Source organism: Sorex araneus, chromosome 4 (genome assembly GCF_027595985.1).
Source record: "Sorex araneus isolate mSorAra2 chromosome 4, mSorAra2.pri, whole genome shotgun sequence".
Taxonomy (NCBI): domain Eukaryota; kingdom Metazoa; phylum Chordata; class Mammalia; order Eulipotyphla; family Soricidae; genus Sorex; species Sorex araneus.
This window is the reverse complement of record NC_073305.1, coordinates 84,207,799-84,233,013: the sequence shown is the minus strand read 5'-3', so window position 1 is coordinate 84,233,013 and position 25,215 is coordinate 84,207,799. Positions and strand designations below refer to the sequence as shown.

The window sequence follows — 25,215 nt, the reverse complement described above, 5'->3', positions numbered from 1 at the left end:
GTTACTCCTGGCTTTGCACTCAGGAATTAACCCTAGAAGTGCTCAGGGAACCATATGAGATGCTGGGAATCAAACCCAGATTGGCCGAGTGCAAAGCAAACACCCTACCCGCTGTTCTATCGCTCCGGCCCCTGAAGCCATATTCTTGATCCTTTCATTATCTAAGGTCGCATAGCTAGCAAAATATAACTAATCTTGTCATAAAGATAATTCCATGCTCTCTTAATAACTATTTTTTGTACCTGAAATGTGAAGAATACAAATTTATTTCAACTGGGTATACCAGAATTAATTATGAAAACCCTGCAGGCATCTAAAACCCTGACATTTCTCCAATTTTTAAATTTTTCGATATATTCCTTTGTTTTATGTTACCAATTTTCATAAAAATCCTTCAAATAAAGGTGGTCTTACTTTGGTAAGGAAGAACAGTGGGGAAGGGAGAAGGAAGCAAGGAAGAACTAGGAACCTGGTTTTCTAAAATTAAAAAGGTCCAGGATTTCCTGTGCCACTAGACAAAACTTCTTAAGTATAAGAGTCACATTTTTCGCCCTGTGCTCTGGAACTTTTAACAAAAATGTAAAATTTCCTAGAAGCATTTCCTTAGAAGCATAACTTGTTTTTGTTTTTTCTTTAAAAAAAAAAGTATTAAATGCCCTATTCACTGTACTCTTGCTCTAGCCTCATGAATATTTGATTTACACAATTCTTGGAAATTTTTACAACTTGTTGGAAGGCTTCTTAAAAGTTTAAATTTTTAAAGAAAACTTTTTTTTTACTGAACAAAGAGAATTCTTAGTTGCTTTAGGGAAAGAGCCTACTCCACAAATTAAATTCATGGCGTTCTCCTTAGTACACACTCAGGAATTATTAGAGGTGGATGCAAGACCATGCATAATCCTAATTACTCATAAACATTTTATCTGTACCTTTAGTGTTGCAGAAGCATTATTTTTCAAAAGATTTCAAAACTTAAACAACTCCATCATCCTAAATAATAGATGAGGCTATTAGGCCCCCTTGTGGCAAAAAACATGACTAGCATTAGACAGGAGGCCAAAAACATTGAAAAATGGTTAACACTGGAAATACCTTCCTCCACATAAAACACTTGGTTGTTTTATTTTGTCTGTTTTTCACTAAAAGAAGTAAAGACACCATTTAAATAATTATTAAATCGGAGTGTATGATATTTTCAAAATTAAATAAAGCAGAGTTTTACCGTGCGGACGCTGCTGCGTCCGCGTGACTTAACATCTCTTAATTGTCAGCAATGTGAAACGGTTCATTTTTAGCAGATATGACTTTGGAGGGAAACTCCAAATAATAACAGTGATTTTTTTTGTTGAAATTTTGAAGGTAATCAAAGTAGCAGCCATTTCTCTGGACTGTGAACTAAGCAACAGCCCCACACAGGCCAAGAAGAGGAAATATCCCTCTTTCCCGGTTGTTTCCCATTTTCGGGGAGAAATGCGGCTTGGCATCCACCATACTATGAGGCGCGGGAAGGGGGATGAGAGAAAAAAAAAAGGAAAAGGAAAAAGAAAAAAAAAGTTATGTGCTTGGAGTAGTGGGGCTACATATCTCTTCATTCTCAGCAATGGAAAACTAATTATCAAATGCTTCCTTGGTAGTAGGGCTGTCTTTCTTGGGGGGAAACTCCAACAACAATAAGTGAGTTTTGTGTTGAAATGTGGAATGTAATCAAGGTAAAGAGAAAATGAAGTGAAATTCATCAGTTATGCAGTTGGGAGTGGGGGGACTCCCAACTGGAGTGGGAGGGGTGGGAGGTATACTAGGGTTGTTGGTGGTGAAATATGGGCACTGGTGAAGGGATGGGTGTTTAAATATTGTATAACTGAGACATAAGCCTGAGAACTTTGTAACTTTCCACATGGTGATTCAATAAAAAATAAATAAATAAATTTAAAAATAAATAAATAAAGCAGAGTTTTACATTGGTTGGTTTTAAATCAGTAGATTTATAGGTTATAGCTCAGGGATAGGATTCTTGCCTTGCATGTGTGAGACCCTGAGTTTAATTCTCAGGACAATAGCAAAAATAATTAATATATCACAGGAAGAATATGAGTACTCTAAGGGGAAAAAAGAAAAAAAATAGTTAGGAAAATAAATTGCTGAATTTAGTTGAACAATGAAATCCATAAAAATAAATTCTAACTCTTATCTTTATCATGACTGTTAGTAAATGAATTGTAGAGCTAGGTGATATTTGGGGTTTTATCATCAAAACTATTCTTTAATAGAGAGAGAATTGAATCCCAGAATAGTAAAATCATGTCAGTCTGTTCTGTTAGTTCCACTCCAGCTCATCCTATTCTCTAAACCAAAGTTTTACCTATAAAAATTAAATGGTGGGGCTGGAGTGATAGCACAGTGAGTAGGGCGTTGGCCTTGCACACGGCCGACCCAGGTTCGAATCCCAGCATCCCAAATGGTTCCCGGAGCACTGCCAAGGATAATTCTTGAGTGCAGACCCAGGATTACCCCCTGTGCATTGCCAAGTATGACCCAAAAAGAAAAAAAAAGATGCTGGTTCAAAGCAACTTGCAAAATAAAAGAAATATCTGTCAGGGCTGGAGTGATAGCACAGCGGGTAGGATGTTTGCCTTGCACGCGGCCGACCCAGGATCCCATATGGTTCTCCAGCACTGCCAGGAGAAATTCCTGAGTACAGAGCCAGGAGTAACCCCTGTGCACTGCCTGTGCACTGCTGGGTGTGACCCAAAAAGCAAAAAAAAAAAGAAAAAAAAAGAAAAAGAAAAAGAAACATCTGTCAACAATTATATATATAAAAAATCAAATCAGCATTATTTAGCATTATTTAGCTAGAATTTTTTTTTAAGACTGTCTTCTCTCTGATACTTCCCTCTGAGCTGCCAGTGACGAATGTTTTTCCTTCTTGACCCTCTTCCCACTCTCTGTCTCAGGAGGTAATCCCAATGACCGTCATAATTTCCAAAGGCCCAGAGAACAGATAAGGTGAAAAGAGGGAATGACATTAGTGTATGCCTGAATCATGAAAATGTTGCTCTTGATCAGGGACTTGGCTCAAAGGACTGGAACACACAATATATAGGTGAGAACCTTAGGTTCAAGCCCCAGCACTTTTTGGTCTCCTGAGCATTGCAGAGAGTGATCAGCTGGAAATAGACTGGAACACTGCTGGGTGTGTTGCAAAATAAACACCCAAACTATTGCTCTTGTTTTCTCTTGCTCTTTCTTTTTATATTTATAACACACAAATACAAAATTTTGATTGAAATTTAGACCACCAAAAGACCTTGTCAGTCAACTCATGATGCCACCTATATGTGTCTATCCTGTGTTTCTCATAGTGTATGAATTCAGAATTAGTTCCTTTTCTTTTGTTTTTTGGTTTTGCTTTTTTTGGGTCACACCCAGCAAAGAACATGGGTCACTCCTGGCTCTGCACTCAGGAATTACCCCTGGTGGTGCTCAGAGGACCATATGGGATGCTGGAAACAGAACCCAGGTCGGCCGCGTGCAAGGCAAATGCCCTACCCGCTGTGCTATTGCTCCAGCCCCCATTAGTTCCTTTTAAGATGCCCTTTTTAATGCTAGGTACCATCTTCCCTCTTCTGGCTAAGATACTGTCACACATTCATTTATCATAGGTAATTTTAAAAATCTTTTAATTGAATACAATATGCAAGTGATGTCAGGGAAGAATATCAGGTGAGCTCAGCAGAGAGGGGTGAAGCAACAGAGTGGAGGTTGCTCCAGAAACAGATGCTCAGGCCAAAGTCAGCTTCAGACCTGCAGGAGAAGACACAGAGAGGAAGTCTCAGGACACTCTGGAGCTGGTATTACTCAGCTTCAATGGCTCATTCCTGAGGCCTGAGGATGCTCATGTGAATTAGCCATCAAAAGCAAACATTCCAGATTCTGGCTATTGTAAACAGTGCTGCGATGAACATATAAGTGCAGATGTCATTTCGACTATACTTTTTGGCTTTTCTGGGACATATTCCCAGCAGTGGTATTGCTGGGTCAAATGGGAGCTCAACCTCTAATTTTTTGAGAATCGTCCATATTGTTTTCCAAAAGGGCTGAACTAGCTGGCATTCCCACCAGCAGTGTAGAAGGGTCCCTTTCTTCCCACATCCTCTCCAACAGCGGTTGCTTTTGTTCTTTTGGATGTGTGCTAGTCTCTGTGGTGTGAGGTGGTATCTCGTGGTTGTTTTGATCTGCATCTCTCTGATGACTAGTGATGTAGAGCACTTTTTCATGTGCCTTTTGGCCATTCGTATCTCTTCCTTGGTAAAGTTTCTGTTCATTTCTTTGCCCCATTTTTTGATGGGGTTGGATGTTTTCTTCTTGTAGAGTTCAACCAGTGCTTTATATACCATTGATATCAACCCCTTATCTGATGGGTATTGTGTAAATATCCTTTCCCATTCTGTGGATAGTCTTTGTATTCTGGTCACTGTATCTTTTCCAGTGCAGAAGCTTTTTAGTTTAATGTAGTCCCATTTGTTGATCTCTGTTTTTACTAGATTGCTTAGTTCTGTGTCATCTTTGAAGGTGCATTTATCTTCAATATCGTGGAGGGTTTTGCCGACCTTGTTTTCAATGTACCTTATGGTTTGTGGTCTGATGTTGAGGTCTTTAATCCATTTTGATCTGACTTTTGTGCATGGTGTCAGGTCAAGTTCTAAGCCCATTTTTTTGCATGTGGTTGTCAGTTGTGCCAGCACCATTTGTTAAAGAGGCTTTCCTTGCTCCACTTCACATCTCTTGCTCCTTTATCAAAGATTAGAGTGCCCTAGAACAGATGACTGGTTGAAGAAACTCTGGTACATCTATACAATGGAATACTATGCAGCTGTTAGAAAAAATGAGGTCATGAAGTTTGCATATAAGTGGATCAGCATGGAAAGTATCATGCTAAGTGAAATGAGTCAGAAAGAGAGAGACAGACATAGAGAGATTGCACTCATCTGTGAAATATAGAATAATAGACTATAAGACTAACACCCAAGAATAGTAGAAATAAGTACCATGAGGTTGTCTCCATGGCTTGGAGGCTGGTCTCTCATTCTGGGCAACTCAGAGAAGGGAACACCAAGTAAACTGTGGTTGGAGGTCATGTGGGGGAAGGGTGATGTGGGCCGAATAAAGACTAGAGACTGAACACAATGGCCACTCAACACCTTTATTGCAAACCACAACACCTAATCAGAGAGAGAGAATAAAAGGGAATACCCTGCCATAGTGGCAGTGTGGGGTGGGAGGAGACGGGACTGGGGAGGGTGGAAGGGATGTTGGGTTTACTGGTGGTGGAGAATGGGCACTGGTGAAGGGATGGGTTCTCGAACTTTGTATGGGGGAAACATGAGCACAAAAAATGTATAAATCTGTAACTGTACCCTCACGTTGACTCACTAATTAAAAATAAACTATTAAAAAAAAAAAAAGCAAACATTCCCGGAAAAAAAAATGTGGCTTCTAAAAAAGAAAGGAGCATTTCTCCCTAACAAATGGATTGCCTAGAGCTATCATCTGGCAGCACTCCCTATGGAATGGAAATAGAAGGAAGAAGTTCCTCTGTTCTAAAGGGAAAGATACTGGCATGCATCATGGCATCTACTATGGTAGATAAGCGGGAATGGAGTTCCACACACTCCCACCCTCTTATGTGCTAACTCTTTAGCTTGATAATACAATAAGAGAGCCGAAATCTCTGAGGGCTGAGGCTGCCAAGTTGCTCCCTTGCCTACCTTCCCTATATTGATCAATAGATGGAGGAATTGGCGGGATCAGGTTGGAATCTGTAATCTCACTGCACTTTACGACAAATGAATTGCACTTCAACATCAATTTCCTCTGAGATGCATTTCCTTAACATGGTCTTCTTCCTTCACCCATCTTCACTGAATCCTCTGGCCACAGTGATTCATGTGAACTGAATATTTAAAAGTGTTATGCTCATAATATGAAACTGACACCCAAGGACAGTAGAGACCAGGGCCAGGAATATTGCTCCATGTTTGGAAGCCTGCCTCGTGATAAAGGGGATAATGGGGAATTGGTAGTGAAAAATGTGCACTGGTGGAGGGATGTGTGTTCGGTCATTGTATGACTGAAACTCGAACATGAAAGCTTTGTAACTGTATCTCACCGGTGACTCAATTAAAAAAAAAATAAGTGTTATGGTATTTCTCTCTTTGCTCTTATGTCTGTTCCGGTTTAAACCCCATTTGCTTTGTGTATCTACTAGGTTGAACAATATAAAATGATCAATAGTCAAAATTTTTTTGTTAGAGCTTGCAATGATGCAATTTCTGACAGATATTTCTCTGGACTTAGTTACTAAAATACTAAAATACAGAAATCCAAAACTATGCTGCTGCTAGTGCAGCCGCTTGACCTCATATCTCTTCACTCTCAGCAATGGAAAACAAATTATCCAATGCTTCCTTTTCAGCAGGTCCGACTTTAGGGGGGGAGAAACTCCAAATTATAACAGTGAGGTTTTTATTTGTTGTTGAAATATTGAATGTAATCAAAGTAAGGTGAAAGTAAAGTGAAATTCATCAGTTACACAGGCGGGGTGGGGGCCTGGAAAAGTGGGGGGTGGGGGGAGGTATACTGTGATTCTTGGTGGTGGAATATGTGCACTGGTGAAGGGATGGGTGTTCGAGCATTGTATAACTGGGACTTAAACCTGAAAGCTTTGTAACTTTCCATATGGTGATTCAATAAAAGAATAAATTAAAAAAAAAATTGTTGGGCCCAGAGAGAGAGTATTTATTTGCTTTGAATGTGACTGAATGCAGTTGGATTTCCAGCACTGCACATGGTCCCTTGAGCATCATCAAGAGTGATCTCTGAGCACAGAGCCAGGAGTAGCCCTTAAGCACCACTTTGTGTGACCCCAAAGCAAAGCAAACCAAAAAAGGGGGGCATTATTGTAGCCAATTTCAATGCGACATCAGTAGTTTCTTGCAATCCAAGTTTCTATGTGTCTCACAAGCTAAACTAAGTTTCTTGAGGGAAGGACCTGTGTTTTCACTATCTTATACTTAATGATATGTTTTGCATGTGTGGTTTCTTGCACATTCCCTCCTACAAGGCAATTCCAATCAAAATAACTATGTGATCAGGGCCTCGTTATTACTGCAATTGAAACAAATGAAGTTACAGGGAATAAGTGACTTACCCATTAGTATATAATTACACTATTCAATTGGAGGACCTGAACTTATATCTTCAGATACCAAATCAGTATTTATCCTCTAAAAGAATTCAGCCTTTCTTAAAAAATTTGTTTAGCATTTCATTGTTTAGAAAGCTTCCTGTGAAGGAAGTTAGAGAGATAGTATAGGGAGTAGGGTGCTTGCATTGAACACAACCTATACTGGTTTAGTTTCCAGCTTTGTAGATGATCACTTCTAGGAGTGATCCCTGAGCACAGAACCAAATGTAATCTCTGAGTACAGTAAAGTGTGGGCAGAAAACTTTCACTCCCTCTCCCCCAAAAAGAAAATTCTGTGAAAATTTTTCTCAAGAAATAATCTGGTTGGGGGCTGGAGCAATAGCACAGCGGGTAGGGTGTTTGCCTTGCTTGCGGCAGACCCGGGTTCGATTCCCAGCTTCCCATACGGTCCCCTGAGCACCGCCAGGAGTGATTCCTGAGTATAAAGCCAGGAGTAACCCCTGTGCATAGCCAGGTGTGACCCAAAAAGCAAAAAAAAAAAAAAAAAAGAAAGAATCAGGTAAGTTTCCCAGGGTTGAAGTTCATACATCTATTTGATAGATGGAGACTGTAGCAGATTCATTTCATTGTCATTGCCTCATTTTCTATATGCATGTTTTTATGGCAAATTCTGGGTAATGAAGAATGAACACAACCTTCATCATGAAATCACAGTCTAGTACAAAGGATAGGTACCTCATAGACTATCTATGGCAGTGTGATTCATGTGAGATAACGTTTTATAAATTGCCCATACTAAGGTATATACAGAAAATTAAATGATGAATGAGAAAAAAATATCCTTTTCCTTTTATATTTGGAAAGTTCTCAAGAGCGAGTGATGCTTGCTCTGTGCTTTTGCAAAGTTTTCCTTGGATGGAAACTAATGAAAAGCTCTTCAGGGAGGAAATGAAAGCCAAACTTTTTAAAAAATGTTTAATTTTTAAGGTGGTTCACAATATTTTATTACATCTAATATTCAAACATCAATCCCACCACCATTACACCCTCCCACTGCCACCAGTACACATTTTGGGATGTTTCCATCCCAAGCCCAAATCCCTATCCCAAAGCACAACCAAAATAATATATTTTGTATGTCTGTTATGAAACACTGCTGAAAATGCTACAAAAAAGTGTCCATAAAGAAAACAGTGTTAAGATTTTTCTATTTTTTTCAGGGGTCATTAAGATATCCTTTAGGATATCACTAACATGTTGCTAAAGGTTGAGTGATGTGAGCTTTCATATATATACCTGAAAATAGGTATGTGAAAGACAAGCTTTAATGATAATATGTAATGTTCTAAGAAAAACTGACTAACTTATCTGCTGTCTCATGGTAAACTTTTTCTGAAACCTGATATTTTACGGCAGTTAATTGCTTTCCCTTTTCAATGTTCCTTACAAGGAGTGGATGACTGAGCACTGCTCAGGAAGCCGCAGAAGGGTCCTTTCCTGCAGTACTGAGCACTAGGGCAAGATGGCTCAATGTCAAGGACCAATGAAACAAATGCTGCTTGGGCCCTGTGTTTCTGAAGGCTGCTAGGACCACCTCAGCAGTGCTTGAGAAGCATGAAGTGTCAAGAATCAAACTCAGGCCTTTCACACACCACTGGCCCCTGAGCTGCCCTTTCAGTTTGTCCTTTTACAGTGAGCTAGAGTATATATCACTGTATCACTGTCATCTTGTTGTTCATCAATTTGCTCAAGTGGGCACCAGTAACATCTCCATTCGTCCTATCCCTGACATTTTAGCAGCCTCTCTTTACTCGTCCTTCCCAACAGTTCAGCATTGGAGGCTCCTTCAGGGTCAGGGTAATGAGACCCATCATTGTTACTGTTTTTGGCATACCGAATACACCACAGGGACCAGGCTCTGCTGTTCGGGGAGGATACTCTCAGTAGCTTGCCAGGTTCTCCGAGAGGGAGAATTAGATAATAAGAGGTCGAACAGTCACATGCTTCTGGGAGCTAGAGTATGATGAAATATTTATGATTTATAATCCCCTAATTCAGATTTTGTTCCCTCTGTTCCTTCCCAGTATTCCAAGATGTACACGTCATGATATTTGTTGGCTTTGGCTTCCTCATGACTTTCCTGAAGAAATATGGCTTCAGCAGTGTGGGCATCAACCTTCTCATTGCTTCTCTGGGTCTTCAATGGGGTACACTTGCTCAGGGGCTCCTGCACACTCACGGAAAGAAAATGCATATTGGAATCAAAAGGTGCGCATCCATATTACTCACCCATTTTGTTGCAGCTGTTTCTCTTCTAAGTCTCTCATCAGTCAACACCCAATCTTGCTGCCAAATCCTTTCCCTTAGGCAGGAGAAGATTGTTGGGATCTAGGAGTATAAACCGATGCCTTGCTCTACTGAGCTGTATCATACACTGATGTCTAGGTTCTTTCTGTTTCACCATTAGGGTATAAGAAATTTCCTTTCATAAAATTAATGTTTCCTCATCTCATTCATGGAGGGTGGGGACAGATAATTTCTATGAATTGTTTTCCTAAGATCATATTTGATGTGTAAACACATGCTCTTGTTCTTGTTAAATTGTAAATATTCCTGGGAAAATTCCATCAGATCAACAAAACAAAGGCCTAAATGAGATCAAGAAAAAGTACATTGGGGCTGGAGTGATAGTACAGCAGGTAGGGCGTTTGCCTTGCATAGGGCCGACCCAGGTTCGATTCCCAACATCCCATATGGTCCTCTGAGCACCGCCAGGAGTAATTCCTGAGTGCATGAGCCAGAAGTAACCCCTGTGCAATGCTGGGTATGACCCAAAAAAACAAGACAAAATGAAACAAAAAGAATAGGTACATTAAAAATTAAGAAAATAGTATGACTGGGGAAGTATGGGCAAATACAATAGGGCTCATTGAGCAGCACATGGGGCAACTCCCCCACACACACACACAGCCCCTTAAAAAGTGTATAGTGAGTGGGAGAGAGTTTGAGTATGAACGTGTAAAAGGGTAAAAGTAGTCCTGGGGAAACCGCCTGGTGGAAATGTTAGAGAAAGGGGCCTGGATAAAGTGAGACCCTAGCTCATAGTTACTCAAAGCTTTACCTCAATGTGTTCTTACTCTTCAATATATTTTTCTGTTTGTTTTTCCTTCAGCATGATAAATGCAGATTTCAGCACAGCCACAGTTCTGATTTCTTTTGGAGCTGTCCTGGGTAAAATAAGCCCAATACAAATGTTGATTATGACCATTATAGAAATTACAGTCTTTGCTGGCAATGAATATCTGGTTGTTGAGAAATTTGAGGTAAGTGGCAATAGAATTAATCCTTATGTAGGTTTGTACATTAGTTCTAGTCCTAACACATAATAGATACCTACTATAAATGGAGACAAATTTGGTGAGAGCATTACCATTGTACACAGCAACTATAGTCATCATTTGAGTTTCTTTGGAAATAATGAGCTTTACAGATATTCATTTTATAATTCATCAAAACCTTTAAATAGGTATTGTTTTTGTTCTATCTATTAATTATAAAATTTATGATAATAAATTTTAATTATTTGCCTGAATCTGAATGTCAAAACCACATTTTTCTAACTTCACAACTCTTTATTGCATTATATTTCCTACCAATGATTAGTTTATATTTCTATTTCAACAACTAGGTGAATCTCCCTTTTGAAGACTTTCATTAATTCTAGGTTAAATTCTTTCTCTTCCATGAAAAATCTCAGTGATTTCCCAAGGATAATAAATGAAATACTTTGAGGTACTTTTGAGTATATTGTGCATGCTTTCGTAACCAGAGAGAAAATACTTTTGCAACTTCCTGGGTGCTATGTGTTGGTGATGTAGTTATAAATAAAATAGGTAAGGTCCCTGTCTTTATAGAACTCATTGTACAATAGGGGAGGCAGACATCAGACAAATAATTTACATTCTCCCATCCAATCATAGACACATACAAATATTACTATGAACTACATGCTATGAAAAACAACTAGAAAAAGCTATGAGAGAGTGTAAAATGCAGACCTAATTTAAATTATGGGATCAAGAAAGGGCACTCTGAAGAAGAGACCAATAAGTTATATGTGAAAAGTGTGTAAGAATTTCAATCTAACATTTTTTTTTAAAAAGGGAATCAACTTAAGCTGTATTCACTGGAAATACTAAATTTGTAAAATTGACCTACCTTGCTCAATACACATCAATACCTTGGGTTTGGCTCTCTGAATTTTTCTTCTAAAAGTGGGAAATATAAAGAAGTGAGTCAAATGTGTACGGCCCTCTAAGGGAAGCTACAATATTTCCCTTCGAATAAATCTCGGATTTCAGCTGCTTTCCATGCCCTCTTATAGCAGAGTGAAAAAATATGGGGCAAGTGTAGGCTTTTCAAAACTTTAAGAGTTAAGAGAACTTCAATTGCAATGTCAAATGAACATATACGCAAAAAAAATTATTTTTGTTTAGTATCAAGTGCCAAGTACAGCATGTAACTCTGCGTCTTCCTAGTCTAAAGAATTAATGAAAATGTATTAAGTTTCCACTGAGGAGCTGGAATATCACATACATGGGCTTATCTAAGTCTCACCACAACTATGTTACAGGCTCTATTTCCCCACTTGATGAGACTTGAGATTAAGAGAAGTATATTAGTTTGTCCAAATCCACCTCACCAAAAAAAAAAAAATACCTGATTTAGAATTTAATATCAATCAATTGAATGGCTTTGGATGGCTGTGAAAATTATTTTTCATTTCATTTCATAATCCCACTATAGCCCGTGTTCCCTGACACATTATTTTCCTTTCTCTTGATGTGTTTATTGTTTAACCAATGGAGCATTCTTTCATTGACTTCGCCCCAGTGCTGACACCTAGCTCCACCTCTATTTACATGAATGATTGTATTTTAGGCATCTGATGTTGGAGCATCAATGACCATCCATGCCTTTGGAGCTTATTTTGGCCTGGCAGTCGCAGGTGTCTTATATCGACCTGGCCTGAGAAGGGGGCATGAAAATGAGGAGTCTGTGTACCATTCAGATTTGTTTGCAATGATTGGTGAGTAGATATGGAATTCCCTGATATTTTCACTGTCGATCAAGGGAAGGCTGACCCCAGAGCAGGTGTGAAGATGGAAGAGAAAGAACAGAGATAGTCCAGAAATGAACATGTGCCTTGCACTCAGGTGACCCTGGTTCTATCTCCAGGGTCCCCCAAGAATGCCCGAGCATTATGCCACCGTAAATCCTGAACACAGCAGAGTGCAACCCAACCATCTATCCCCAAAATGGAAGGAACATGCTCTGAAAATTTCTTCTGTTGATTTTGGCTCTGTGCTTCTTTTGTCCTCTAACTCTTATGCAACTGAGGCTGGAAGTAGAGATAGTGTCAGTGTTTAAGACCCTCAGTTTCTCCTGGACTGTTTTCCATATTCTGAACCACAAGCTCACAAAATTATATGACCAACCTCCCCTGTTTCCAGAAAAAGAAATTACTCAGGACCCACCCCGTCAATCTAGAGCAAACAGAAATCACCCCCCAAGTGCACCCAAGACTACTAACCACTTAACATTAGCCCCTCCTCCACATTTACCGCCCACCACCTCCCTGCATCATTCCAGGGTCACCCCAGCCCTCAAACCCAGAATCCAGTATCACCACTTTGGAAAACACTGTGCTAATAGCCCCCTTTCTGATTTACTGCAGGAACCCTCTTCCTGTGGATGTTTTGGCCCAGCTTTAACTCAGCCATTGCTGAACCAGCAGCAAAACAGTACAGAGCCATTGTAAACACCTACTTCTCTCTTGCTGCCTGTGTGCTAATAGCCTATGCATTCTCCAGTCTTGTGGAGCACCGAGGCAAGCTGGATATGGTAAGTGCCACGGGAAGTCCATGCAGATTTCACTAAGCCACGGTGATAGTTGCTAAATGAGTGGGTCTTTTCTGTGCTACTGCTGAGCTGTCCCAACAGATCACAACAACTGCAGACCACAAAGAATATTTGAATACCAATTTGTGATTTGCAAGGCAGGTTATTTTTGTTGAGGCTTTTTTTTTTTTTAGTGCAGAAGATAACTCCAAGTTCTTAGAAGATCTTCCTTAGAAAGAGAGCTTGTCAAGGGCTGGAGCGATAGTACAGTGGGTAGGGCGTTTGCATTGCACGCGGCTGACCCGGGTTCAATTTCCAGCATCCCATATGGTCCCCCGAGCACCACCAGGAGTAATTCCTGAATGCATGAGCCAGGAGTAACCCCTGTGCATCGCCAGGTTTGACCAAAAAAGCAAAAAAAAAGAAAAAGAAAGAAAGAGAGCTTTCAAAAGTAGCAAATATATATATATATGTATATATACAAAAAGTATATATATACATATATACATATATGTATATATATCTAGATATATATATACATATACGTATATGTAGGGTTTTTTTATTCCTAGGGTGGAGCAAACTGGCTCTATTTTCCAAAATGCAAACATTTCTCCCCAAGAACTAACAACTAAATGTGATGCAGGATCCAGAATAGTTTCTGGAAAAGAAAAGGAGCACTAGTAGAAATAATGGTGAAATTCAAATAAGTTATCTAACGTATTATATTCAATAACAATTGACAGTGTTAAATGTCCAGCTTTATGATTATATAAAGTGTCATCTTTGGGGGACTGGGTGAGGCATAAATGGGAACTCTTCTCATATTTTTGAAACCTTCACTTAAATCTAAAATTATTTCAAAAGAAACCATTTTTTTCACGTCCCCCAAATTGGGGCCCAGGAGTGTGGCTTAGTGGGCAAGCACACACCTGTGTGTATGTAGGGCTATGAGATTACTCCCACATTGCTGATTCCAATTCCTAGCACCACTGGATATGGTTGGAAGTACCACAAATGCTACTACCACACCACAAGGTAGCACTATAGCACTGTCGTTCCATTGTTCATCGATTTGCTCGAGCGGGCACTAGTAACGTCTCCATTGTGAGACTTGTTACTGTTTTTGGCATATCAAATATGCCAAGGGTAGCTTGCCAGGCTCTTGTGCAGGCGGGATACTCTCGGTAGCTTGCCGGGCTCTTCAAGAGGGAAGGAGGAATCGAACCCAGGTCAGCTGCATGCAAGGCAAAAGCCCTACCCGCTGTGCTATTGCTCCAGTGCAGGCCACAAGGTAACCACTGGGAAAAAAACAAACACCTAGTTAGTCATTTGAATTTCTTGCCAAAAAGCTTCAGAAAAGGCAACAAACAAGTAATCCTCTTGTCAAGTACTCTTTTCTGACTTGATATATACATGTATATATACATATATATAGTATGATTTTGTTTTAGCATAGCTAGGGATGTATTCTTACAATTTTTCTGCAAATTGACCCCTAATAGAAAGTAGTAAACAGTTCAGAGGTTTTATTGTACAAGTACTGCTGACCTGTTCTGGGTTAAAACAGCAATATAGGATGTTTCTGGTTACAGCAAATGGTAGCCAGAAACTCCCTCCTCTTAAATGTCTTCAGTACAGCAACACTTGCTAAAGCTTGTCTTTAGTAAGCAGCATGTCCATTTCAGCATCTCATTATTTCCTCTTTGAATTTTGTCATATGATAGACTCTACAAAACATACAGCAACTATAGACCACTAGCAACATGTAATAAACACAAATGTATTTAAAAACGTCAAGAGTCAAAACACTCCTCTCTATCATCCCATTCTTCCACTAAGGCTTCTTTGATTTTGTTTGTTTATTTGTTCTTGGGTCAAAGCCAGCAGTGTTCAGGGGTGACTCTTGGCTTTGCACTTGGAAATTACTCCTGGCATTGCTCAGGGTACTGTATGGCTTGCTGGGGATCAAAAACGGCAAGCACTGTACCTGCAGAACTATATCTCATCTCTCTGGCCCCACTTTTCCAGATTTCTTCCTATCCCTTCCCTCACAGGACTCACTACCCAACTCACTCAGACACTACCACAATCCTGGCAGGCAAGACAACAAATGTCAACTTCTGTCAATTCACAGAAGAAAGGCCTTCTATAATAACTAAGAACTCTCATTTGGAATAATTATCAGAATCTCTGAGGCCTGTATGATAGTAGAGCAGGTAGGGGGCTTTTGATTCCCAAACTAGATTCATGCCAAAAGTAGATAACAGACCAAACATGATGACCTCTCAGTGTCTGTGTTGCAATCCATAATGCCCCAAAGTAGAGAGAGAGTATGGGGAATATTGTCTGCCATGGAGGCAGGGGGAGGATGGGAAAGGGTCGTGTATACCAGGGATATTGGTGGTGGGGAATGTGCACTGGTGGAGGGATGGGTATTTGATCATTGTGTTATTGTAACCCAGACATGAAAGCTTGTAACTATCTCATGGTGATTCAATAAAATTAAAAAAAAAAAAAAGATTCCCAAATTTATATGACCTACTGGCCACTTTTCAGAGGGAAAAAAAAAGAATCACTCAGCCCTCCCTACCTAGAAATTGAACATCATTAAGAGAATAAACAAAAAAGCTCTCCTCAGTTGTATCTGAAGATATCACCCATCCCCTCCCTCTTCCCAGCACCTCCTGGTAACACCCACTTTGGAAAAGACTGAGTCTTTTGTCTTCTAAAAGGTGCAGTGAGTTCTGGGTTCCTTCTGTGCTCTGGAGCCCTGTCTGGCTGAGCTCACCCCATCTTTGTTTGTCTTCCATGCAGGTTCACATTCAGAATGCAACTCTTGCTGGGGGAGTTGCTGTGGGCACGTGTGCGGACATGGAGATCAACCCTTACGGCTCCATGATCATTGGGAGCGTTGCGGCAATGATCTCTGTGTTTGGGTTCAAGTTCCTGACTGTAAGTGTGCCAAATACTCTAAATCGGAATTGAGTCTGCAACCTCGGCTTCTCACATTCCACTAGCTGAGAAAAGCCAGGAAAATTCCCTTCGTTCAATTTTTTTTCTTCTTTGGAGGGTCATTTGCCACCTAATAGAAGTACCGCTCACCTTGCAGTGAGCCACAGCGGCTTCTAGTCTTTTTTCATTTATGTAGCAGGAAAGAAAGACACATTATTCATGACTTAGTCTGAGTTGAATTTAAATATTTATTTTATTTCTTCTGATGTTTTTGCTTTTGTCATTTATGTAAAATATTCTAGGACGCTAAGAACTTTCTGTACGTGTGAGATTTAGGATATCATCAATAGATAAATAAATAGGCATAGGATTTGAATTCACTCTTCTTCAGTGAATCCACCTACTAAATCCACCTACATCCACCTACTAAAGACAAAAAAAAAATTTTGCCACCTGTGTATTCAGATTCTTTCACCTTGGTGGACTTTAAATATGGACACTTGATTAAATTGTCCTGCTTGGTCATTCAGTTTACTTACAGAATTCTGCATATTCAATAAAATAACACAACTGTTTTCCTTTTTTATAATTGTAGCCGTTTTTTGCTACTAAACTTCGGATCCAAGATACATGTGGGGTCCACAACCTACACGGCTTACCGGGTCTAGTGGGCGGCATCGCGGGCATCGTGGCGGTGGCCATGGGCGCATCAGACACGTGAGTAAAGTGGTGTTCTTTCCTGCCCTCCGCCCCGAAGCCAGCCCCCACTGCTGTAATCTGTTCCAACTCTGCAAAATTCGTCAATGAAAGTTTTCTCTTAATAGAATGGCTTTGGAAAATGGGTATTAAGGATTTTTTTTAATACTATTGATGTTCTGTTTAATTAACAGTAGCAATTAAAAAAATTTTTTTTGCCATAAGCAACTTCGATAGCACAGAGGGTAGGGCGTTTGCCTGACACGTGACCAAGCGGGGTATGATTCCTAATGAACAAAGGGATGACAGTGCATGACAGTGCACAGTGCATAAGCAACTGTATGCTATTAGTGAAATTAAGGGATCCGGGACTTCCAGTCTTACTATATTTTGTTTGGATGCACTAACATGAAGACAATGCCAAGCCGAGAGGTCAGTCTCTTCCCACCCGCACAAAGGAAACTGAGTTACCTGATGTGGAGAGCATTTAAATATGGGAAATCAGACTGACATGTGGCTGCAGCTTTGCTATTTACTCTTCATGTGACTTTTGAAAGGCACCCAATCTTTCTGGTTCTCAGTTTTCTTTTCTTTTCTTTTCTTTTCTTTTCTTTTCTTTTCTTTTCTTTTCTTTTCTTTTCTTTTCTTTTCTTTTCTTTTTTTTTCTTTTTTTTTCTTTTTTTTGCTTTTTGGGTCACACCCGGCGATGCTCAGAGGTTACTCCTGGCTCTGCACTCAGGAATCACCCCTGGCGATGCTCAGGGGACCATGTGGGATGCTGGGATTCGAACCCGGGTCGGCCGCGTGCAAGGCAAACACCCTACCCGCTGTGCTATTCCCTCAGCCCCTTCTTTTTCTTTTTTTATGAACGAACTGTACCGTTTATATTCTAAAATCTCACTTAGTTGTAAAACACCTGTGTTCTTTCCAGAATGGTATATGAATTTATCTACATAGAGAAAGAATAGCAGGTAGAGTGCTCGCCCTTTACATGGGTTTGATTCCCAGCGTCCCATATGGTCCCCTGAGCCCCACGAAGAATGATCTGTGAGCATAGAGCTAGGAGTAAGTTTTGAACACTACCAGGTCTGACCCAGAAACCAAAACAAAAAACAAACAAAAAAACATTCTCAATTTTCTGCTAATACCAATAATAATTGGTATTATTATTGAGCATTATTGCTATTATTGCTATTATTGCTATTATTATTATTATTGATAATAATATTATTATTATGGAGAGGCTGCTAAAATCTCAGGGCTGAATATAATAGAGACGTTACTGGTGCCTGCTCGAGTAAATCGATGAACAATGGTATGACAGTGATACAGTGATACCAATAATAATATTTTTAAAAGTTCATGTTCATATTTTCTATTAATGGAAAGTGTGTTTACTTTTTCAAGTCTATAATTAATCTAATTCTTCTACCTATTTTTTCTTTATCCTTTTTGCAAATTTGTAGGGTTATGCCCAAATAGCTACATTTTTATTTTCTTTCAGTTTTCTCTGGGACCAAACTAGATATAGGGATCAAATACTAAAAATATATATTATTTATTTATATATTTATTTTTCTTTATTTTTTAATTAGTGAGTCACAGTGAGGGTACAGTTACATATTCACACATTTTTGTTCTTGTTTTTCCCTCATGCAATGTTTAAGAGCCCATCCCTCCACCAGTGTCCATTCTCCACCACCAATGAACCCAGTATCCCTCCCACACACCCCCAGTCCCATGCCCCCACCCCACCCCACCTCTGTGGCGGGGCATTCCAATTTGATATCTCTCTTTCCTAAATACTAAAAATATTTTAAAGCAAATCAGATTTTAATATAAATCAAGATTCATGATACAATTATCAGGGAATGAGCTCAGCTTTTAGGTATTATAAGAGCCTAATCACTATGTAAACATTCTAATTTGGGATGAGGAATAGAGGAATTCTTGAGATCATGCCTATACTGGTTCCAAAGATGCAGCAAAACAAGTCTATCCAGCTCTGGAAGACTGGGTCTCACTAGGTGGCCAGATTCAGGGTAGATTTCACACTGGAGAGTCTAGTTCTTATATGTGCAGGTTTAGCATCAACTCAGTTTATTCTTAGGGAACTGACAGGCAGACACCCCTGAAGGCCCATTCACCTGGGTAAGAGACCTCTCATATGTGAGATACAATATGGCGTGCAAAGCCAAAACTACTTATTTACATGTGTGCACTCAGAATGGTAAAATGCAAGTTTTCTTGATAGTGTAGAACAAGGAGAACTTATTCTAAATGGGCACTTTGCAAATCACAAGGAATCTAACTTTAGAGTGCTAATTTTCTTTAATCTGCTGCTTTTCTAATCTCTTGTATCATAGAATGCTTTTCATTAAAAGAATTTTTTTATTTTTTATTAGAAAATCACTCTGATGTACAGTTGCAAACTTATGAACGTCTGTGTTTGCATTTCACTCATACAGTGATCGTTTACCCATCCCTCCACCAGTGCCCATTCACCTCCACCAATGATCCCAGTATCCCTCTCACCACCCCCACCCCATCCCCCACCACCCCACCCTGCCTCTGCAGCAGGGCATAAAAGAATGCTTAATGATAAGCAAAAAGTTTGGCAAATTGTAAAGAAATGTGAAAGCAGTGTAGGGCCAGGGAATGTAGCTCGATGCTAAAGCTCCTATTCTTTATCCCTGAGACCACAAAATCAAACCCCACCCCACAGCACCACAGAGTATCAGTCCCAACTCAGCTGTGTGATTATTGGCCATGTCACCAAGTATGCAATGCCCTGGCACACCTACACACATACACAAAACAACAACAACAACAAAATTATTTTTAAAATAAACATTATTTTTAAAGTAAACATTATCCTTTTAAAATAAACATTGTCCTTTAGGTCTAGAAAGTCTGTTTACAATACTGAAAATCAATTAAACATATGTTAAAAGTTAACTTCACTAGAAAACAAATGTAAATTAAATCAGTTTTTTCAGTTATGAAGCTGACAGTTCGATCTAGTACTAGTGTCTACAGTTAAAGAATTAAAGTATAAATTGTATATTTTTTATTTGGACAGGGTCTTAAGAGGCATATAACTATCTACTAGTCATATAATTTCTTTTTTTAAATTATTTAATTGTTTTCTGCATTCCTACCTGATTCCTTTTTTCTATACCATTCTACTTAAAACACTGTTACCAGTGTCCACTGATTTGCCTCATTTTTTTCTGTTCATCAATTTTTTGGGGGGATGTCACACCCATCAATGCTCAGAGATTACTCCTGGCTCTGCACTCAGGAATTACTCCTGGTGCTGCTCAGGGAACCATATGGGATGCTGAGACTCGAACCCAGGTCAGCTGCATGCAAGGCAAATACCCTACCCACTGTGCTATCGCCCCAGCCCCAGGTGAACTCATCTAATACTTGCCTTTTTCCTATTAGCCTTTTATGCTTTACATAAGTGGGATTACTGCTTCTGCCCTTCCCTATCTGAGCAACGTAAAAACTCATCTGGAAAGATATAAACACACATGTTTACTGCAACAGCATTTACAATGAACCGAAATCTGGAAACAAACCTGGTGCCCAACAACAGTTGAACTAATAAAGGTGACATTTTATTTTGTCCACAATATATATGATATTGGGAATATCTTACAAGGTGAAATAAGTCAGACAGAAAAGGACAAATACCAGATGATCTCACTCACTGGTATATAAAGCAGTAAGATAAAGAAATGATGCAATGATCAACAAAAACAAACCCTAAGGCTTAGACCAGAGAATTGAGATTACCAAAAGGTAGAAGGAAGTAGGAAATAAGAGTCCTTTGAAGAGTGGTTGAGTGAGATGGTGGTGTAATAATATTGTATCCCTAAAACATATCATCACCAGGGCCCCCAGATTTAGCACAACCCTTAAGGTAAACACATCTAGCTGTGTTCCATTCCTGGCACCACTAGGTGTAGTCCCAAAACCAAAACAAAAAGAAAACCATAAATACACAGTTGTAAACTTATGTTACCTAAACAATTTAAATGCACATATATTTTTAAGTGGCGAAGTCCCGGGGATGGAGTGGTAGTACAGTGGATAGGGTATTTGCCTTTTATGTGGCCAACCTGAGTTTAATTTCTAACCCCACGTACATTGCTCTAAACCCTGTGAGGAATAATCCCTAAGCAGAGCCAGGAGTAAGCCCTAAGCAGTGCCAGGTATGCCCCCAAAAACAAACATAGCGGCTTAGTCTTTCTCCTCCTCCTCCTCCTCCTCCTCCTCCTCCTCCTCCTCCTCCTCCTCCTCCTCCTCCTCCTCCTCCTCCTCCTCCTCTTCCTCCTCCTCCTCCTCCTCCTCCTCTTCCTCCTCCTCCTCCTCCTCCTCCTTCTCTTCTTTCTCCTCATCCTTTTTCTTCTGATGTTCAGAGCTTACTCCTGGCTCTGAGCTCAGGGATCACTCCTGGTAAGCTTGGATAACCATATGTGGTATAGAGAATTGAAACTGGATCAGGTATGAAGGCTTTACTGCATGTACTATCTCTCCAGCCTATCTTTAACTTCTTAAAAAAGCCTCCTGATGCTTTCTAAAATGCTCAAACGAATTTAAATTCATAATATAATCTCATTTCTGGTAGATTTTATTTTAGGGAACTTAATGCATGTTTTCAAGAAGACACAATAAGAACTTGTCCTAAGAGCATTTTTTAAATTGTGAAACACTGGGAGAAACTTAAGTATCTAATGTAACTATGATTAGTTTTTGTGTAATGTAAAAGTCTGTGGTAATTAAGACTATGATCCCAACTTATATTAATACAGGACATGAGAATTTAAAGGAAAAATCAGTATTATACTGTCATTGTATTAGCACAGCGGGTAGGGTGTTTGTCTTGCACTCAGCTGACCTGGGTTCGATTCCTCCGCCCCTCTCAGAGAGCCCAGAAAGCTACCAAGAGTATCTCGCCCACACGGCAGAGCCTGGCAAGCTACTATGGCATATTCTATATGCCAAAAACAGTAACAAGTCTCACAATGGAGACGTTACTGGTGCCCGCCCAAGCAAATCAATGAGCAATGGAATGACAGTGATACTGAAGCAAGATGTTTATATTTTGAACTGAAAGAAATTGAAAGAAATTAAATGTCTTCCCTTCTCCCCTACTCCCCGCCACCGCTGAGGAGGGGACCACACCTGCAGTGCTCATGGATTACTTTAGACTCTGTGCTCAGGGATCACTCCTGGTGTTGCTAAGAGGACCATATATAGTACCAGGGATTGAACTGGGGTTCACTACATGCAGGCAAAGACCTTAACCCGTGTACTGTCTCTCCAGCCTCCTTCCCTTCTTTTTATTAATTAGTAACTTCTAATTTTTCACTGGTCATGTGTCATGTGCTCAATAAATATTTTCCATACTGAGTGTTTTAATTTTTCAAAGTAAGCTATAAGAGGAAATCTGAGTTTAGTGCATTCATTCTCTTAAATTAAAATTAATTCATTCATTCTCTTCAATTAAATTAAAATACCAACAAACTTTACTAGTTATTTGCCTTCATTTGTTTTCCTGCACTCACTCAGTCTCTCAAAAACCAATAACCAAAAGTGACACATTATGAGACCCAATCTTTCTAGTTCATTTTTCACTCCTCTGACACCCTTACACCCTTACACATTTTCAATCTCTTTTTTAACCAAACTATTCCAATCCAAAGTGCAAGATATCTTAAAACTCATTTCATCTTTAAAGTACGTACTTCTAAAGACATATAGATATAGTCTTATCTGTAATACATGGTAAAATCAGCTTTTCTGACCTTAGATGACTTGGGGGGAGTTTCATCAAAGTTGCTTCTTTAGCGATGGGGTGAAAAGAAATAACACAGTTCTTGTTTATTTTGTATGCTACCATCAGCGTCTAGAAGAGAATTTGGCATGAGCGAGTGCTAGATGAATATTTGTTAAATGAGTCATACCAGCAATCAAGTACCATGCTTCTAGAAAACACGAGGCTCAGAATAATGTAGGAGTTAAGGCACATGCCCTGCGTGCATGCAGCTGACCGTAGTTCGATTCAGTTACACGTGTCCTCTCATCTCCCCGCTCCCTCCAATGCTCTCCCCTCCCTGAGACAGTCCTCAGCCCCTTTAGGTGTGTCCCTGGAAGTCCCGGGCACAGTGTTGATGAAGGTCTAATTTATCCCATCAGCGGCATCGCATCATTTGGCCGATGTATTGAAGCCAGACAGGTCTAGAATTGCTGGGAAAGACTCGAGGGTACCCTGAGCAGAGCTTGGGAGCATCCCAGTACCTATCACCCTCTCCCCTAAAAAATTAAGCCCTTTTTTATGGAAAGTTGTGGGTTTTTTTGTTTTGTTGTTTATTGTTTTTGTTATTCTTGAAGGGGGAAAACGTGAATAGTGTTTGTACGTTTGGGGTTTTTTTCCAACACTTCAAGAAAAAAAAAATCTTAGGAATATTTGCTGGCATGCAATATTGCACTCCGTCCTGTAGATGGCAGGCGCCCACACCCTCAGGATAGGTTCTGAATAAGCTTACACTGTTCTTCCTTTTTCTAGGTCTAGCGTGACCATGCAGGCAGCTGCTTTAGGTTCTTCCGTTGGGACAGCGCTTGCTGGGGGGCTGATTACAGGTCAGTGTAAAAAAGTAAAGCCTTCTCTATATAGGATATTCCTAGCAGGATAAATTAGAAATGTGGTGAGTGTCCCATTGATAAATTTGCAAAAGTTTGACCTGGAATAAAGTTGGTAAACTCAAGGGGCTGTGGGTCAGAGAGGTCTTACAGAGGGTCAGGCAATTGTCATGCCTGCATGCATGCATTCATGCATGCTCCCAGCATCTCATATGGATCCCAAGTTTTCCAGAAGTGATCCCTGAGCTCAGAACCTGAGCAAAGCTGGGTGTGACCCCCCAAACAAAACAACACACACACACACACACACACACACACACACACACATACACACACATAAGCAAGTAAGCAAGCTCAGGGGGCTGATTTTACAATGGAATTTTAACAAATATGCTGGTAGATTCTTGTATTCAGTATCATAACATGATATATTCCCACCACTCTCTCAGGTTTAATTCTAAGGTTACCTATATGGGGACAGCCATCTGATCAGAACTGCTATGATGATTCTGTTTATTGGGAGGTATGTATTCTGTTCTAAATAAGTTTACAAACAATGACTCAATGTAGGTGTCTGTGTGGAATGCATGCGATGAAATTGAATAAACTCCCTACCTATAGAGAGAAATGAAAATAATATGTCCAGATAGTTAGAAGTTGTTTTTCTCACGTGGTTTCCAAAGCAGAAACCATACAAATAAAACACAGAATTTAGTTAACAAATAAATTGAAGAGTGATAGGTGTGTGTATTCAATGGGATTTTCAGGGATAATGAGTTTGGGAAAGAGGGAATGTAGTCAGGAAGAATGGAATACTTCTGTTCTTTTGTTTTTCTTCAACTTGGGCCATTTTTATCCCCAGTTTTTTTTCTAAGCCTGGACACAAATCTGTTGAGAGGTGCTGGTAAAGATACTTCCAAATATCCTAATTATGTTTTCTTTAAAGGTTCCTAGGTGGAGAGAACACGACCATCATTTCCAGGAACATGAAGGTCACAGCTACCTGCAACCTGAAATCTAAATACCTTTCCTGAACTCAGTCTTCTTTTCCATAATCTGGAATCAAATTTACATGAATACAAAGTAACATAAAAGGAACGAATGGGACAGAACAGATAAATCCTGAGTCCATAATATGTAGTATAAAATGTCTTAGCCTGATGCCTCTCTTGATATTCAATGAGAGTTTAGTTGAAGGAATGTTGTCCATAATCCATGGTCAAATGAATTCTATTCACAATTCCCACATTACAGGTGAATATGTTGTGTATATTAACCTGTATGCATCTTTTTCTCCCCATGGACATAGTTTTCCAATGATATCGGTGCTTTCTAATCACACAAATTTCTTTTTTTTTAATTTTTATTAGAGAATCACTGTGATTTATAGTTACAAACTTATGAACTTTTGTGTTTGCATTTCACTCATACAGTGACCCATCCCTCCACCAGTGCCCATTCACCTTCACCAATGATCCCAGTATCCCTCTCACCACCCCCACCCCATCCCCCACCACCCTACCCTGCCTCTGTGGCAGGGCATTCCCTTTTGTTCTCTCTCCTTTTGGGTGTTGTAGTTTGCAATAGAGGTATTGAGTGACCTTCATGTTTGGTCTATAATCTACTTTTAGTTCTCATCTTCCAGAATGGATCCTCCCAACATCCTCTACTTGGCAATCACACAAGTTTCTTGATGTAAAAATTGCACATCAATTCTAAAGATTATAAATCAGAAGCTAATACAACAATATATTAAAAACTATATAAACAAAAATATGTATGTAAAGCTGTATCAATATTGTTTT

At 39.6% G+C, this 25,215-nt stretch overlaps 1 protein-coding gene across 1 annotated transcript in view; it reads left to right on the top strand.

Annotated features, from left to right (window-relative positions):
- The window catches only part of RHAG (Rh associated glycoprotein), a 30,631-nt gene extending 5,993 nt beyond the window's left edge, over positions 1-24,638 (top strand). Inside the window, exons 2-10 of the mRNA XM_004605958.2 lie at positions 9,289-9,472; positions 10,377-10,527; positions 12,146-12,293; positions 12,942-13,108; positions 15,923-16,060; positions 16,656-16,777; positions 23,337-23,410; positions 23,860-23,933; positions 24,357-24,638. Of these exons, the coding sequence (XP_004606015.1) occupies positions 9,289-9,472; positions 10,377-10,527; positions 12,146-12,293; positions 12,942-13,108; positions 15,923-16,060; positions 16,656-16,777; positions 23,337-23,410; positions 23,860-23,933; positions 24,357-24,431 (1,133 nt within the window). The 3' untranslated portion in view covers positions 24,432-24,638. The remainder of the gene's footprint in view (positions 1-9,288; positions 9,473-10,376; positions 10,528-12,145; positions 12,294-12,941; positions 13,109-15,922; positions 16,061-16,655; positions 16,778-23,336; positions 23,411-23,859; positions 23,934-24,356) is intronic.
- Positions 24,639-25,215: the final 577 nt, after the last annotated feature.